Below are 18,038 nucleotides of genomic sequence, written 5' to 3'. Positions count from 1 at the left end.
ATTTGCTTGCGATATTGTCCTTTGTTTGGGAAGTTTGAGTAACTTGAACGGTTATTAACTGTTTTTTCGACTATCTTAAAAAAATCTCAAGCCATCCAGAAATGTACTCAAACGATATACAATCATAGACATACGAGGTCTTTCTATTAAATAAAGAGACTGCGCGCTTAGACGGATGGGCTAAAAAACGAGTTGTGTGTTGAGTATCCAGATATCTTGTCTATGCACGTCCAAAACACGTTTATGTTACGATTATAGTATTTGTGCAGTAGCGGTTTGAAACGAACTTGTTTTTTCTCGTGCCGAAAACCATGTATGACGAAACACATGAGCAACGTATCAATCTAAAATTTCTCGTTAAATTGAAAAAAAAACTCCGAATGAATGCTATATATTGTTACGAGAGGCCTATGGGGACAATTCTCTATCTTGTACGCATGTTTTGAGTGGATTAAGCGCTTCAAGGAGGGCCGAGAGAGCAAATTAAAGGTATCGTGATGACGGAATGGGTTCTACCAGGACAACGCACCTGCCCATAACGAGCTATCTGTGAAGCAGTATTTGGCCAGTAAGCGCACTCTAGTGCTCGAACACTCACCGTTCTCACCAGATTTGGCACCGTGCGACTTTTTTTGTTTCTAAAGATAAAGTCTGCTTTGAAAGGGAAACGATTTGAGTCTATGGAAGCGGTAAAGCAAATAACGGCAGAGCTCCTAAAGGCACTCATCAAAGAAGACTTCCAGCACTGCTTCCGATCAATGGGAAAAACGTATGGAAACGAGTGTGGTGAGGGGAGGGGAGTATATTGAAGGGGAGCATTCGAACAGATTATCTCAAATTAACAGTTGCTAGGTTTGATGCAGTATTTTTCTACCACTTCTATAGTGCTGAAAAGTAGGTTCTTGAAAATGGATTACCATATTTTTGTGCTGATTTAGTAATGAGTTATACAGAATACGGTTATCAAGATATTGCATATCATAATCCTTAATAGAAAATTCATTCGTTAAATTGCTACTAAAGTATTCATTTTTATTTATTGTTTATAACACGTAGATTTGAAGTTTAGTGAGGTTAGTTGTTATCAAAATTACCGTCAGGTTATTAACATAAAATGAAAAAATAGCATACATTGATGTCATTATAAATTTAAATCTGGTCAATATCACCTTGTTCGAAATTTCCATAAAAAATACCAGACACATACTATTATTGTTTTGAAAGGGAGAAACACGGTCCTGAATTATGTTTGGTTTCAACATTTTAATGTTAGATTGATTAATTTTGTCAGTACACAACAAATAGCAAAGATTTTTCCTTGGTTTTCATGAATTTAATGATGATAGACGAATCAAAAATTATTAGATATGAACTTCATTGGATCTAAATAATATATAACTTGAAACTTCTTAACCTTTAATCAATATTGCTAAGTATCACTGAAGTGTGGTTATAACAACCGCGAAAGTTTTATAGTAAAAAAAATTTGTTCCAAATTCTTTTGTGCTGATTATTGGGGCTTGCAAAATATCATTCAATTGAAAGAAAAATTATGTAAAAAAATTAAATATGATACAAAAAATACAGTCTTCTCAAGCAAAATACACCTTCCGTATAAAAAAAATTGAATGGCATAAAAATTATTCTGAAAACTAAACAGATGATTCTTACACCAATCTACAAATTTCTAAATATTTTGCTTACTCTTCGGGCACACTTTTGCTAGCACAGTGGGTTTATAACACATGCAACACCATAGAAATTTTGAACGAACACGTTTAATATGTTTCCCTTTTTTCTATTTTTTCAGATCCAACTTCTTGATCCAAGAATGTTTAGAATTTTTCTTATATTTAATTATATCTTGAAATTCTTGTTTTTTTTTACTCTCCTTTAAAGGAGCGGTGTAATTAATTCATCCGCTTATAATTTAACGAAATGAAACTTTTTAAGTTTTGGATAATTTGTTGAGACTTAATGAAGAGCATGTGCATTTATTCCACTGATGTCAAGTAAATGAAAAAATATGGCTATAGGATATCTTGTTCTTCGGCTCATACTGGCACATTTCTCATCAAGTAGTTAATTATTTCAGACTTATCAGATTTTTCATCAAATGAAGGCGAATGATGGATGGAGGAGACGAGTATAAGGATCGTATGAAACCAAAAGCATTTATTTAGTGAAACCAAATAATGTGCCGGATTTACCAACTTTTCTATTCTTAATGGCTTGTAATTAAATAATCTGGAATTTCTGGAACCTTTAGTGATATTTATATCTACTGGACACACTGTTTACACTGCCACTATACCAACACTCACAATTATACTGTCTGACGCGCGGTTTCAGTTTACATTCAGTCTCTGAAGACAATAACTTTGTTACCGAAACGAGCATGAGTCGGTGTAATTGTGAGTGTTGATGTAGTAGTACTGTAAAGAGAGTTTTTAGTATTGAAATTAAATGGAAGCTCTCTTTTAATTTTAAAAGGGCTCCAACATACGGGAGTGTCCAACCAAGCCAAATCTATCAGTCTTTTCCAGCATAAAAATAACCGATCCGAGAGTTGGAACCGTGTTATTGGTTAAAGAAATAAAAGTGGTTTGTTTTGATTGGATCTTATTAAAATGCTCTTTGAAATACATGAAAGTGCAAATTTTAAGGAGCACAGGAAAATTTTCTTATATTCCCTATTTTTCTAGATAGGACGTCTGGTTTATTTTTCAGTAATTTGTTGTTGACCTCTGAAAATGCTGGAAATTCCCTTTTAATGTGGAAACAAGTCTTCATGGTTAATACTTCAAATAAAACCAGCGTTTTGCGCCCAAGCAAGGAGAAAGAGAATTCTACTACGGTTAATTAAAATAACATCGCCTACTACAAAAATATATGCACAGAAATATAAAAAAAACCACAGTATGAACTCGTGGTACAGTATTAATATTACCTTCTTACCATTACGAATCAAGCCCTATAAAATCAATCTATGCATATGAATACAAGAAGGAGAAATGACAACATTGGCGCTACATAAAAGGACTAGTAGTTATCCTTAATAGAATGGTAAAATGATAATTTGACTGAAGTATAATCACATCAAATAATATTTACTTTTCAAGTTTTATGGTACTGGTTCAGGAACAATAACAAAAATTAATCTGATTGATTAATCTCTGTATTCAACTGATAACTCAAGCTGACATTCTATTTTGCAGCTTACGTAAAAAAAGTAATCTGCGTAATATAGGGATTTAGTAAATACATCTACATTCGAAACGTGATGTCATAGAAGCTTAATCTACCTTTTTTTTTGTACTGAACTGTAAAGTTGATTTTTCAGTACTAATTTGTGTCCGAAAAATGGCACTTTACGGAATCCTTGTACTTTACAGTACACTAAGATTTCCAAAAATTCAATAAGTCTGCCTTTATTTACAATGTTACCTTAGTAACTTCTGTAAACTTTTATTTTTTTAAATAATAAGAAAATAATCAGAAGAGATATTTTTCAGTAAAATTGTCAAATATTTTAATATAATTTTGCTTTTTAATCAATACTGAAAACAGTGTGAAAAAAAATATATTACGATATACGTTATTATTACGGTACTCGATTAGAAATTCTTGACTCGGCTCCTTCGTCGCCTCGTCCATAAACATCTATCTCGTACCGTTCTAAATTGCTTCCCGGACGTATAACGTAAATAACTATTTCGTAATAGGAGATAATTGGTTAAAAAATGTACATTTTCAAGTTACGAATACATATTATCAATGCCTGTTAAGTAACTAGGTAAAATAATGATCTTACCTTATTAACCCCAGTGTCACATTTTAAACAATGTCCATTCAAAATTTCAGAGCCATTTTTTCCACAAGAAACAAAGAAAACAGAACATGTCAAGATAAGTATCACTTCACAGAACTTCATTTTGTTATATTTATGAGTTTTATTATGAACGTGCTGCACATTTGAGCCATAGGGTACAAAACGTTGTACTGCAATAGATATTTTCTGTTCTCGGGTAAAAACAATACTGGCGGTAAACCAAATAAGCAGGGAGATAATGATATTGTAATTATATTCTTATAGGTAAGGTAGATAGAACAAATGAAATTTATGTCAGGTTATTGAATACTTTTTAAGAATTGGTAATGCATATAGAAAATATTTCAATGAGAGTTTCTATAAATTTTACAAAATAATGCAGTAAAATAGTTTATGATTATTCCAAAGATTAATTTCTAATCTTCAGATTAACATGTCGTTTACCAAACTAACTACGCCATCTGCACGATATGAACTAAATTACATTTACTATAGAGAAATTTGACTGTTGTTTGCTTGTGTGGAGGTTAGAAGTAAGGCGAATATAATCTGTGTATGAAAATGTTGGTTTTCATATATCTCTTATTTATTGACGACGCAGCTCCTTTTTATTTTTTATAGGAAGTGGTATGGAGTGTGATAAATATGAAATTCGTGTACTGTTAAAACATTATTGGAAGACAAATTGAGCAGATACAGTTAATAAGCGAATGGCATAGTGTTGGTGTAATCGTTCTAGTAGTGAACGTTTGAACATCGTTCGCGGTCAGATTGTGGATCTGCGTGGTATTTTGAGGTTAAAATGTTGTTTGAGGCTTTATCTTTTTTTTACTTATGAGGCTTTTCGGCGCTGTTGTGCACCACTCGACTTTGCTCTTATGTACGATGCGAGCCTGGGAAAATATCACATTATAGGGAGCAGTTTCAATGAGAGATAATAAAGTAAATCTAACTAACAAAAGGATAGCGGAAACCGCATTTCGGTATCTGCTTCCTATGTAGAGACTTAGGCGAAAAACTTATTCTCCGCTTGTTTTGCCATTGAATCTTTTACAGAACAGCTCGATTCTCGTTCTGGTTTAATAACTTACTACTCGTTGTTCGAAAAGCATCTTCTCTGGTTTGCATTTCTAGGGGCCTCTTCGAATCTATTTTCAAATTACAAAAAAGAGCTATTCGTTACATTTATGGTTTAAATAGTAGAACTCTTTTTAGAATGCGTTTGTTTGGTTCCAACAAACAATATATATATATATATATATATTTAGCAAATACATTAAATAAGTTCCGGAGATGGTCAAAGGCATTTCTGCTTGAAATGGCACAATTCTACAATCTACCATAGATTGGCATATTTCAATTTAGTGGAGTAAGAAATTAATATTATAATTTTTATTAAGCCAAATTGACATTTTATATTATGTAATATAAAATTGTACCGCTTTGTCCAATAATTTGTGAAATTTTCTTATGACAATAAAGCGTCTCTCTCTTTCATTATAGAAAAAAGTGTAAATTACCCCTTGAATATAGATTACCTATTGTGGTAGCTAAATTAGCAAACATTGACTATTTCTACCTTTCTAATAATTATTACTATTACTCTGACTATTAAGATTAAAGATTAAATCGCACGGAAGCTTTTTCTTTTTGCTGTCCTCTGAGGTTTACATTTCATGTCGTTCTGAAACGGTGTATTTGGATGGCGTCTTTGAGGAACAGTTGTATTTGTTACGAATTTAAAATTCGTGCCTCTTGTATCTTAGTTTATGAGAATCATTTTTTATTTAGAATAGTATATTATTAAGATTTATATTGAATTTTATTCGAACAAATTGCAATGAAACGTAAATAAACAAATTATTAAGTATAATAATTTGACACCTATATCTTTTTTGTTATTTTTCTATTGCCCACTATCTAGTTTCACATTTATTTGCAATTCAAATTCCTTGACACTAGTACCAAGTAATACTGGAATAATGATTTAAAATATACTTAATGGAGTGAGAATAATAAATTTTAATTAGTTAAAACTTTTTAAAATCCGTTCTTTGCTGATAACTATAATAGGTAATCTATATTAAAAATTGTTTAAAATTAACATTTTTTACAAGATATCTTGAGTAGGAAAAAAGATATTGACATACGGTTTCCGTTATTCCGCCAGGGAAACCTCCCGAAGAGATTACATCTTACAAACCGCATATTACCTGTTATGTCAAAGTTTTTAGAAATATTATAAAATAGAGAAAATAGAACCAATGATAACAACCAGCAGACTATAATCTGGCCGGTCGGTAGTGAGAGCAATAAAAAACGCGTGATCGACTCATGGGATGCTAGTGGTACCTTTTATAACGATTCGTATTGTCTGAAGCAATGTCTGAGAAAGTCAAGTTCACACAGCTGCACGTCACATTAATTCATTATTATTATATTCTAAAAATTTTATATTAATAATTATTTCAAGCTTATGTTTTATTATGTTATTTATTTACTTTGATGAAAATTAAAAATTAAACTACATTTCTAACCTAACATGCGCTTTTACAGTAAGAATTATGTGACTGTATAATAGCGCATGTTAAACATGTACTTTAATTTTTATTATTCTTTAATATGTGGTATTATAGTTATGTTATACATTGACTATCCTCTATTTTAAAATAAATTTTATTGTTAAAAGTGGCTGTGATATTCATGGAACTAAATTTAAACTGTCTATTTACGTTATTCAATCTGAAGAACAATCATTTCTAAACGCCTCATTGCTTTAATACTATTAGAATTTTGACAAAATGCATCTGAGGATACAAAGCATAATAAATATTTATTATTTATAAAAACTGGAGCGATTTTCCTCATTGCAACCAAGTTATTGAACGAAATATTAATTTTGAAAACAATATGGTGCAGGCAGAACTATTGGCATTGGTTAAAGAGAATCGACCATTAGTCCAAAGATATGTCGTTGATGAGATGGCCAAAGAGAAAAATAAAATTGTTTTACGATTGTCACCTTACCATTGTGAATTCAACCCAATTGAACTCATATGGGCATAAATCAAGGGTGAGGTGGCAAGGAAAAACACAACATTTAAAATTAGTGATTTCCAAACTTTATTTACTAAAGCTTTAAATAATGTTACCCAAACCAATTGGAGTAAGGCAATCCAACATGTCCGCTTTTTTCGAAATAAAATGTGGGACATTGATAATTTAATGGAAAAACAAGTGGAACCTCTAATAATAAATTTAAGAGCTGATTCGTCCTCGTCAGAATCAGATTCCGATTTAGATTAAAATAAAAATTCATCCGCCCTTATATCCCTCTCAACCACCTTTTTTGAAAACAGAGAATTTATTCAGGAAAGGACCTTGTGTTGTTTATAAAGATTATTATTATTATTATTATTTATATCGTTTTGTATGAATTTACTCTATAACTTTTGATACGTATTTGAATAAAACATATAGCACGATATTTCTTTCTTAGATATTACTTTACAGTATTAGGTACCCTTACATTTTTATTTAATATACCATAAATTTGAAAAACCGTCTAGCTATTTAAGCTATTTAGCTATTTAGCTATATATATAAAACAAAATTACGATTAAAATAATAATTATATATATTTATAGATACTTTTAAAAAAATCAAGGCAACGTGTGAAATATGTAGGTATAACATTTAGTAGTTAACTAAGTGAACGAAGATTTTAACAACCAGCAGACTATAAACATAACCACCGTTTATATATATATATATATATATATATATATATATATATATATATATATATATATATATATATACCTCTAGCTGTTATGGCAAATCATTCACCACGGTTATGGAATATAAATATTAAATAGGCTGCCTCATTCCGTGCGTGGTAGTGCTTCTCTGGATGTCTTCAAGAGAAGATGGCAATATGTACGTGTATATGTACAAGTTATTATGTGTTAAGTTTTTCAAGTGTACAATAAAGAATAAATATTTTTAAGTACAGTACTTACGTACATTAATAAAATACCTACTTTTTACTTGTATCTATTGTTATCAAAATTAAATTATAAGTTCTTGACTTGACCACGACTATGTGACCCCCTCCTGGTACCAAAGCTTGATCCGCCCTTGTGATAGGTGGTATGTATTCAACAACGTTATTGCTTGTGACCTCCATATTAAGTCAATTAAAGAAAAATATCTCACTTCTCCCAGAAATATTCTCGCCGCATTGAAACCCATCCCAACGCATTTGCTCAACCTCTAATGAGATCTGTTATCCAAGGAAAGCTTAGAAGGCATCTTCTGTGCGATCTGCCTGACAGATTTTAGTGTCATAGTGATGTGTTGTGTAGTTATCCCCCAATCAAACTATTTTTTTAAGTGAAAGGAAATTGTCACTGCCAATTTTCCAACAAATTAACTTAAATATTGCTTAGAGCCACTTGCTCATTGAAAATTTTGCAGATTGCAAATAAAAAAAGAAATTTTTGAAACAATTTTCTCACGAGGCGATTTTAATTGAACAATTTTAGTTGGCCGACAAAAATCGCAAGCGATTTGCGTTCATACGGTTGAAATATCGATCGGACCGAATTGGTAGTTTTTTCAAAATGATTCCAAATAAAGTAGTACAAAGATGTGTACGGGAAATTAAGAATATTTTATTTGAGGAAATAAAAATAATATTGAGAAGAGATATTTAGAAAAAAAAATGTTGGGTGAGGAGTTGGATATCTTAGAAAACTATCTGTTTTTTTGAACCAAACTAGCCTGGGCTAATAAATGTCAGCACTTCCAGCCCCTCTTTTCATAGACTTTAAAACCAAGTTGACTCCTTTTTGTACATAGTTCGTACATTTTTTTATTTTGATTTTTATATCGTCAATTCTTAACCCTTCTCACTCCATATCGACAATTATTGCTTGAATCGCAGTATCTCTGACATCTTTGTTGTTGTAAATAACAAGGGTTTGATTCCAAAGGCATTCGTGCTGCTGTTAAGATCTAGAAACTTGAAGATTAAAGTATCACCCCATTTAAACCGAAGCCATTTTGCTCATGCACTAGGTACCTATCACACAAAAAAAATACAAACAAAGATTAATTAATAATATTTAGATTTTGACATTTTGTTGTAAGTTGTGTTTGATTTATACTATTAATTTCATTGTTTTAATACCGTTTAATAATGGCAAAAAAGGTTTAACACAAAAAGAACTAGAAGAAATATTAGAAAATAGTGATTTTTATAGCGATGATAATTTGTACGGTAAAAGTTATGACCCAGAAGATAGTGATATTGACTCTGATGACAGTGACTTGGTACATAAAAGGAAAGGAAAATATGTTTATTCAGATAAGCCTAAAAAATAAAAATATAATACCATTAACAGAGCCATTTCCATCGACAAGTAAATATATTGAAGAAGAGGTTGTGCTCGATGGATATGAGTTTATTTATGTCGAATCAGTTAATATTGATTCTGATTTAGCTGCTAATAATTCACGTAACACACCAGATGTAAACATTAAGTGGGAAACGACAAATCGCTTTAAATTGAATAAATTTACATATAAACTGGTAGAAGATATTAATGTTACTACACATCTAAAAACACTAACTACACCACTTGATTTTTATTATTTGTTCGTTGATCAAAATATTACAGATCTGCTTGTTCAGGAATCAAATAAGTACTATCATCAAAAATTAGTTGATGGTATCACGGACGAAAAAATTACAAAACAATATTTGATTGCTAATTGGAAAGATTTAACGTGTACAGAGCTAAAATGTTTTTTTGGGCTGACTGTTTGGATGGGTCTAGACAAAAAACCCAAATTTTGCGACTATTGGAGCAATAATCTTTGCTAGAAAAATGGTATTACTACCCAATGTGGAATGAGCAGAAATAGATTTGAATCTATTCTCCATTTTCTGCATGTTACAGACAATGAAAATTACAATAAAGATGATAAGTTGTACAAAGTAAGTGCATTTATTGAATTAATGAAGACAAACTTTCAAAATGGTGTTTTCCACAAGAAAATGTATGTTTAGATGAGAATATGATTCCATTTCGTGGTAGACTTGGATTTCGTCAGTACATTCCCAATAAACGTCATAGATATGGTCTCAAAGTATACAAACTATGTGCTGATGGTGGTTATATTTATATACTGAAATTATATGGGGGAAAATCAACTAGACCATGAACTACAGGTGTTGCAACAGATGTGGTAATGGAACTTATGGCATCTTTACTAAATAGAGGCAGAACACTGGTAACTGATTATTTTTATAAAAGTGTTTCTCTCACTCGCAAACTAAATACAGCGAGTACTCACTTAATTGTTACTCTAAGACCGAAAAGAAAATTTAATCCAACACATTGCAGAGCAACACAAATGTAATTGTAGGCAAATGAAGGGATAAGAGATATTTTGTTCTTGACCACTAAAGATGTTCTAGAAATGCAAGATGTAGTTACGAGAAGAAGCACTATGAAAAAACCTAATAAAATATATAATAAATAAAAGCAAATCTTTCATTGATTTCTCTGACCAGAAAGCAGCATATGCATCTACGATTCAAAAATATTTGTAAAGTGAAGCATTTTTGTAAAAACAAAGTGTAATAATATTTGTTTATTTGTAGGAATCAAGTGGTACCATAAAATTATTTTTGAGTTATTAACAAACACGGCAGTTGTAAATGCCCATCTCCTTTTTATTCAAGTCACAAGGGAGAAAATGTCCATTACACAATTTCGTGAAGAACTGGTACTGGCTTTGGTACTAAATGACAGGACATCACAACGAACAGAAGCTAATCACTGTCTTAAAGATATCAAGCAACGTAGAAGGTGTTCATCATACTATAGAGATATTGCTAAAAAATTTGGACGGGCACGGGCTATGACTGGTGCTAAAAAGGTGTCCACAAACTGTATTCCATGCAAAGATCTTAATAATTTTATATGTAGCAAATGTTTTTTTGCTACTCATACTGTTTCAGTAAAAAAGTAACGTGTCCAAATTTGGTACACATGGCCCGTACAAAGTCAAACCGACTTTAACTCTCTATGGGACCGTGTGTACCAAAAATGGACACATAATTAATTTGCAGAAAAAATGTTTAATTTATGTTAAAAGTACGTTTTTTATGTTGTACACATATTACTAAAACAGTTTTTGAAATAAAATGTATCTGGTCCAAACGTGAAGTTTTGCCTTATGTAGCTGGTATTGGGAAGTATGTCCATCTGCAAGATCAAGTTATTTTTATAATGATGAAGGAAGACCCCCGAAGCTAATCAGATTAAACAGATAATGCCCTAAATTGAGCCAAAAAACTTTTTTAGAAAAGCACGTTCATTTAGATAAAACAAACATTCCAATTTATTGGTAATGTCATTGACAAATCTTATTCTATTCATCATATTATACACAAAAGATTTTATGGAAACAGTTCAATCACTCATAAATGAGAAATCTATTGAAACAGTTTTACTTAGATGAGGAGCATAAATCTAGGGTATTTGGATAAATATAAAGTTGAGTTGAAATATTAATAGAGGTTTTTCTTAAAGAAACAAGATAGTGATTTTAAGTGCTATTTTTAAAGACTATACTATACATGACTATAAGGCTTCTATGCTTTCTTACAAAAGTAACAATTATTTTCACCATACTGTTTTTTCAAATAGTTATAGTGAAACAGTTCAAATGGCAGTAATGTTTTTAAAGTTGAATTAAAATACAAAAAATATCTTGTACTTCTATTTACAAAAAAATCTACTTTCACAATTATTTTAATTGAAATAAATTTTTAATGCCCATGACCATGTTTACTAGGGTACATTTTATCATAGATTGTAGTGCCAACAACAGTAAGTACAAAGGCACCAAATCCAAGTTTAAATCCTCTGAAAAATAAACTTTTGAACCGGGTACTCTCTGTTCCAAATTCTTTGGGATTGTATCTCCAAACTTCATTTCGTAGCCAAGGATCTTTTAGTCCAAGAGATGCCAAGGCTCTTTCTGTTTCAACTAATTCTGGAACATCTTTAACTTTATATATTCTGTAATCAGGAATTTTGTATGGAGGTTCATGTCCGTGAGCACCACCCCCCATAATCTAAAAGGAATATAACCTTATACTTATTGCATAATCAAATATTTAGAATTAATTAATAGAGAATGTTTGAAAATACAAACTAATATTATACAATATATTTACTTGTACTAGATGTATTACTTAATAAGATATTTAATTTTGTCAGGATTTTCTAATTCTAAATTTATGTTGTACTGTTATATTTCCTTTTTGTCCACAGACTCCTTTCATCAATGTCAAAAATAAACTAACCAAACTAACTCTTTTTACACTCAGATTTGTGGCCGCGGCATAGACAGTACTTAGTTAATTGGTTTTCGCTTTATGTTTACCATTATCAAAGCTTCCATTTACTTCTTTGCGAATGGCTCCAATACTACTGAATGTTTGTGTTTATAGCATGTATTTGTATCTGGTTATACTGTATCAGAACCATATGAATTCAAATTATTCCAATCATAGACTAAAGTTTAAAACTTAAATTGGTGATGTCACTTTTTACATAATTAACGTGAAAAAATGCCTTTATACGCTAATACCAACTTTCAAACTTAATCAAAATTAATATATAAATTAAATTGACATGGTTATGGTTTGTTGAGTATGTTTGTTCTTGTATTTAGATGCATTTTTATATTTACGGTTTAAATAAAAATTCAATTAGTGATAGATATGGGAACAGAAATATTAACGTCATTTGGGAACCTCCAAAACGAGTTGGAAGAGGCAAAAAACAGTTTAAAGGGTGTAGATGAAAGTATAAAAAGGTTACTCGGTAGAGATCCCTCTGAATTACCCCAAAGGAATCTTGTCAAAAGACCACTAGATGATAAAAGTCGGACAGTTTCGAAAACTATTGGCAGAACACGACTTATTACAGAAAATGAAGAACCTCCTATGAAAAGAAGAGGTGCTGGCTCTGTATTTAAAAGATTATCTGATAAAGTTCCTGATGATGATCCACCTATTCTTCATAAGGGGTTGATAAGTAAGGTAATAGTGACACCAAAAGAAATACCTAGTAGAGAACAAGCTCTCGAGGCACAAAATAGAGATGAAAAGTTTAAAGCTAGAAATAAACGGATGTTTGGAGCTTTGTTGGGTACTTTGCAAAAGTTTCAACAAGAAGAAACTAAACTCAAACAAAGGGTATGTATGCTATCCTATAACATGATAGATTGATTCATTTATATTTATTTTATGTTTTTAGGAACAGAAACGAGCAGAACTAGAGAAAAAGATTGAAGAACATGAAATCAAAGAAAAGGAAGAAGTGAGAAGAGAACGACAAGAACTGTTTTTCAACCGTAAAAAAAAGCAAGCTGAAATCAAAATCATTGAATTAAAAATGTTGAGGATGAAAGAGTATGCTAGTTGGGAGCAGAGTCAAAAACCCAGAATTAACTTCATTCAGACAAAAGCAAAACCACATATTCATTATCTACCAAGAAAAATGACAGATCATACTAAAAATCTACTTCAAGAGAGCTCCAAAGAAATCGTGGGTAAGAACACTTTTTATTGATTATATAAAACTATTATATTTATGAGTATGTAAAATTGTCATTAAATTCCCCGATTATAAGTTTGATAGCAAGCAGGAGAAATCTAATAGAGATGAAATTAAGGCTAGCCTTTCTTATCATGCCCTTGATGGATGGTAGTGAGGTTTGGGGTGGAGGTGGGGACTCTATATATGGAATATAAATTGCAGAAGCAGCAGGTGACTTGAGCTATGCTATGATTTTTTGACCATTGCGTCATTCCATATTAAATCAACATGGGGTATAAACTTGACCCCCTCAAAATTGAATAAATTTGGTATGAAGGCTTTCCTCATAGAGATTAAGAAAATGCCATTTTTTTTAAGTGGACTTTAATAAATAACAATCAGAAGAGTCGGTTGAAGTCAAGTTGAGACAGGCACACTCTCAGTTTTCTCTTCTGTCTGTGTTATATTAGCTTTGTTCTAGGGTTTGATTCCGAATCAGTTTAGGGACCAATTGCATGCATATTTTCAAAATTGTCGTTTTCATGTCAATGACTTCTGTGTAGAGGCAGAATGGTATTTTTCCACTACTATGTGGAAAAGGACACATATCACAAATTTATGATTGGGCTGATGAACATTTATCAGGCATTTATTTCACCTCCTCCACATGAGAAGAGTTTCTGCTAAGCAGTAACTATTAAGGGAATACAACAATATCATACTTAATGCTTATATGAATTATAATGTACTCTGGGCTTATACAAGGACTTTTACACAAAGTATAGGCCGGTCTACTTTCATTATCACCACACAATCCAATTTTGTGATGTTACAAATGTTAAATGTTTGTGATGTTAAATACAATAATTTTTCTAAAGTGTTCTGAGCACGTAAAAGCCAATTTCTAGAAATTAAAATTATAATGAACTTTTAACCATACAATATCACCTAATACATACATAGTCTAATTAATAAAGGTTCTTGACAATGTGTAACCTGAGTTTCTGGGTTTAAATTTAAACTTTTTGGGTTAATTTGGATTAGGTTAGGCCTCAGACAAATGGAAAAGTGCAAAACTCACACTAATCAAAAAAAGAGAACGATCAATATCAGACCTACAGAGGGAAATATCATAACACAGATAATAGGTAGGTACAAAAAAATGGGAAGCAATAAGCAAAATGTTGGAAAATCTGGGACAGAAAAGTAAACAAGAAACTGAAAATCAAGTAATACAAAAGTGGTTGTAGGTGGTATATGGGTTGAAAAGAGGGGAAAAGGTTTTTGTCGGTCGACGTCAAGAAGACGTTAACCCGACAAACCTTTTACTACTCAATTATTATGTGGAGAAGTCTAATAGCTGATTTCCTAAACTGCTCTATAAAACAACTTTATGTTAGGTTAATTTAGGCTCGTTCTAGGTGTCGTTTCTAATTCTCTGAGTTAATTCAAGCGATTTTCTTTTCAAATTATAAGACATTTATAAGATTTTCTCATTACAACGCCTTTTTTTATCCAATTACAGCTATAGAATCACTTTTTCATAAATCCACCTTTTTTTATGTCCGCAATGAATGGTTACCTATTTTGAGTCCTCACTTTCACTTTGAAATAAACTATAGATATCAATAAAGAGGAACTGGCTTTTTATAAACCATAAAAGCTTTTATTGCATTCGAGAATAGGTAGCTAACTCCAGATTAAATACTACAGATATATTATAGCTTCGTTTTTCTCGAAACGTTGCCGTGACCCTCGAGATTTAGATCTTTTGTGGTCAGCGTTCCCTGACTATCTAATGGCGAAACTAAATTCCACAGCTGTTTTCATGTGTGCTTTCGTTTTTCGCTTCTCCTTCTTACTGAGACATCTGTAGTGTCTCATCTGTATAGGAGTACATGAGAGAAAAAGAAACAGATAAAGGAAGGAATTATGAGTTTTTGCGGGAATTCAGTTCAATTAAACTGGCCCGATTATACCATGCGATAAATTCCTGAATATTTGAAATTGAATTGAAAAATAAAATATTTTTCAAGTCAAGTAACATTTCTCATGTTGTCAAACAAGCCCTCGTACGAGGATATATTGAAAAATTCTTATCCTACTATAGAACGAAACAAAATTTCAATGTCAAAATATTTTATTACTCAACATATTCTTCTCTTAATTGGATACATTTATTACAGCGAACTGCAACGTCTCTTGACCTTTTAAAAAAATGTATCTGCTTGCTCTACAAACCAGACCTCAACATCTTTCATTACCTCCTTTTTGGAAGAAAATTACGACATTTTAAACTTTTTTTCAAACCCTAATTCAAACCCTAAATCACGAATTTTCTGCATGGCAACATAAGATTTGTGTGCAGGGGCGTTGTCCTGCAAAAACAAAACACCTTTGGGTAGCTTTCCGCGTATTTTCTCTTTAATTTTTTCCCGTAGAGTGGTCAGTAATGTCGAATAGTAATCTTTAGTTATTGTTCTACCCTTATCCATAAAATCAAACATGATTTCTCCATGGCAATCCCAAAAAACTGAAGTAAGAACTTTTCCAGCAGATTTTTGGACACGAAACTTCTTTGGTCTTGGAGAACCAGAGTGTCGCCATTCCATCGATTGTTGCTATGTTTATGGATCGTAGAAATGTACCCAAGTCTCATCCATAGTTACAATTTGGTTTGAGAAGTCTACATCGTTTTCAAATCGAGCACAGATCGAACGCGATGCTTCTACCCTTGTATGCTTGCAAATTAACGTAAACTATATGATGAACGCGTTCGTATGAAATATTCAGTGCTTCAGATATCCTTTTTAGCCCAGTTCGACGCTCTGATAAAATCATGTCATAAACTGCATCGATTTTTTCTGGCGCTGACACAGAAACTGGCCTTCCCAAACGGGCATCATCTTTAATGGAAAATTTACCTCTTTTAAAGCTTGCAGTCCAATTTTTCACGGTCGCATAAGAAGGATATTGATGACCAAGGTTATTAAACATATCTTCGTAAATCTGCTTACCTCTTAACCCTTTCAAATACAGATACTTGATGATGGCTCGATACTCCAATTTTTCGATTTTCACAATTTTGGTGAATATCTTTTTTCTTTTATTTTATTGTGTAACTTTGGTTTATTTTTTCGACGTTAAACTTTACACTGACACATCTAATAAGTTATTGTTCGTTATAATGCAATATATTATTTATACATGGAACTGGTCTAGGCTAACTAGATATCAATACATTATATATATATATATATATATATATATATATATATATATATATATATATATATATATATATATATATATATATATTTATTTATGTATTTATTTATTTATTTATTTTAAACTCTTTTGATAGGAACTCAGTTTATTATATTTTGATATAATTTAGCTTATATTATATAATTTTTATAAATATGACCTTCTAAAACTTCTGTTTTTTAACATTTTGTACCTCCACAAAAGTTTATGTTAGGTGCAGTATTTCCATTCATTTAATTCTTTTTATTTAAAGATATGATCGACAAAAAAAAGAAGCAAGTAGCAGATGAACTAGAGCATATAGAAATGAGAATGAAGAAAAACTTTGGAAAACTTGGAATGCAAAAAGAAAATGTAACCGATCAAGAAGGCTCCCATGATCAGCATGATAATGATGAAGACCATATTGATGAAAACGAGATAGATAATAGTATCAACTCAAACACAGATGTACAAGAAAAAAAAGTACAACCAGAATTAGTTAATACCGAATTGAGTAGCATTCAGTTACCAGTGGATACAGAAACTAATAGTATATCGGAAGTAAATACTAGAGAAGAATCCAATATTGATAATAGTGTTGTTAAGAATTCTACATCTCAATCAGAATACTATGAAGAATCGCAGAGCAAGGATCCTGATAATTTGAAAAATCATGGATCACAAAGTGATTTGGTACCTTCTGAATAAATGCACATCTTTCAACAGGATGGACGTTGTTTTACACAGAGAATAGTGATTATCAAGTCAAGTATTTTAAAGTGTACAAAATACAAATATTTTTCCATTGGAGATTCATTTTGCTATTATTAATTTGTGATTTTTTTTTGTTGTGAGTGACATTGTTTTATACAATATATGAATGACGCAATAAAGTTAATATTCCAGATTGTACAATTAAAATCATTTATCATCAATGAGATGATTCAGTTTTTCTTATCAAATTTTTATTAAGGCGCTTGAATAGAATTGTAACAGAAAATTTAACATTCTTAGCTTTGGCGTAGTCCATAAAATAATAAACTCTCTTACTCTTCAGACCTATAGACGGTTTGCTTATATTATAGTTAATTATGACTTAAAGCTTCGGGGTCATCATTGATCGTTTTTCGTTGCATGTTGTTTCTTTGAAATCAACACAACATGCTTATCTTCCCATTTCATTACTGTAATTCGTTTTTTTGCTTATACATTCATTTTTCTTGAGTTTTTTTGTACAACGTTTATGGGAAGAAGACCTTTCCAATTTTTTTCCATGTATCCATTAAACAGGTTTGTTTTTCTAGTAGCTCTTCTGGTAGTTTCGAACTCGT

At 31.3% G+C, this 18,038-nt stretch overlaps 4 protein-coding genes across 5 annotated transcripts in view; 1 reads left to right on the top strand and 3 right to left on the bottom strand.

Annotated features, from left to right (window-relative positions):
* The window catches only part of LOC130896696 (tyrosine-protein kinase receptor torso), a 60,922-nt gene extending 56,886 nt beyond the window's left edge, over positions 1–4,036 (bottom strand). Inside the window, exon 1 of the mRNA XM_057804958.1 lies at positions 3,815–4,036. Coding sequence (XP_057660941.1) covers positions 3,815–3,934 — 120 coding nt within the window. The 5' untranslated portion in view covers positions 3,935–4,036. The remainder of the gene's footprint in view (positions 1–3,814) is intronic.
* Positions 1–18,038, bottom strand: part of LOC130896701 (zinc finger protein 830) — a 286,395-nt gene that overhangs the window by 234,314 nt on the left and 34,043 nt on the right. The window lies entirely within an intron of this gene.
* LOC130896707 (NADH dehydrogenase [ubiquinone] 1 beta subcomplex subunit 3) lies at positions 11,616–12,358 on the bottom strand. Of its 2 annotated transcripts, none has more exons than XM_057804973.1 (2): positions 12,090–12,358; positions 11,616–11,987 (listed from the first exon to the last, which is right to left on the bottom strand). In XM_057804973.1, exon 2 carries the CDS (start codon positions 11,982–11,984, stop codon positions 11,679–11,681), a length of 306 nt encoding a protein of 101 aa, XP_057660956.1. In that variant the 5' UTR covers positions 11,985–11,987; positions 12,090–12,358; the 3' UTR covers positions 11,616–11,678. The 2 variants fall into 2 exon arrangements, with proteins under 2 accessions (XP_057660956.1, XP_057660957.1); XM_057804974.1 differs by having other exon boundaries at positions 12,108–12,230.
* LOC130896699 (pinin) lies at positions 12,332–17,614 on the top strand. The gene is made up of 3 exons (XM_057804961.1): positions 12,332–13,115; positions 13,177–13,471; positions 16,979–17,614. Exons 1-3 carry the CDS (start codon positions 12,639–12,641, stop codon positions 17,413–17,415), a joined length of 1,209 nt encoding a protein of 402 aa, XP_057660944.1. The 5' UTR covers positions 12,332–12,638; the 3' UTR covers positions 17,416–17,614.

Source organism: Diorhabda carinulata, chromosome 7 (genome assembly GCF_026250575.1).
Source record: "Diorhabda carinulata isolate Delta chromosome 7, icDioCari1.1, whole genome shotgun sequence".
NCBI lineage: Eukaryota > Metazoa > Arthropoda > Insecta > Coleoptera > Chrysomelidae > Diorhabda > Diorhabda carinulata.
This window is presented reverse-complemented; position numbering and strand designations above follow the sequence as displayed.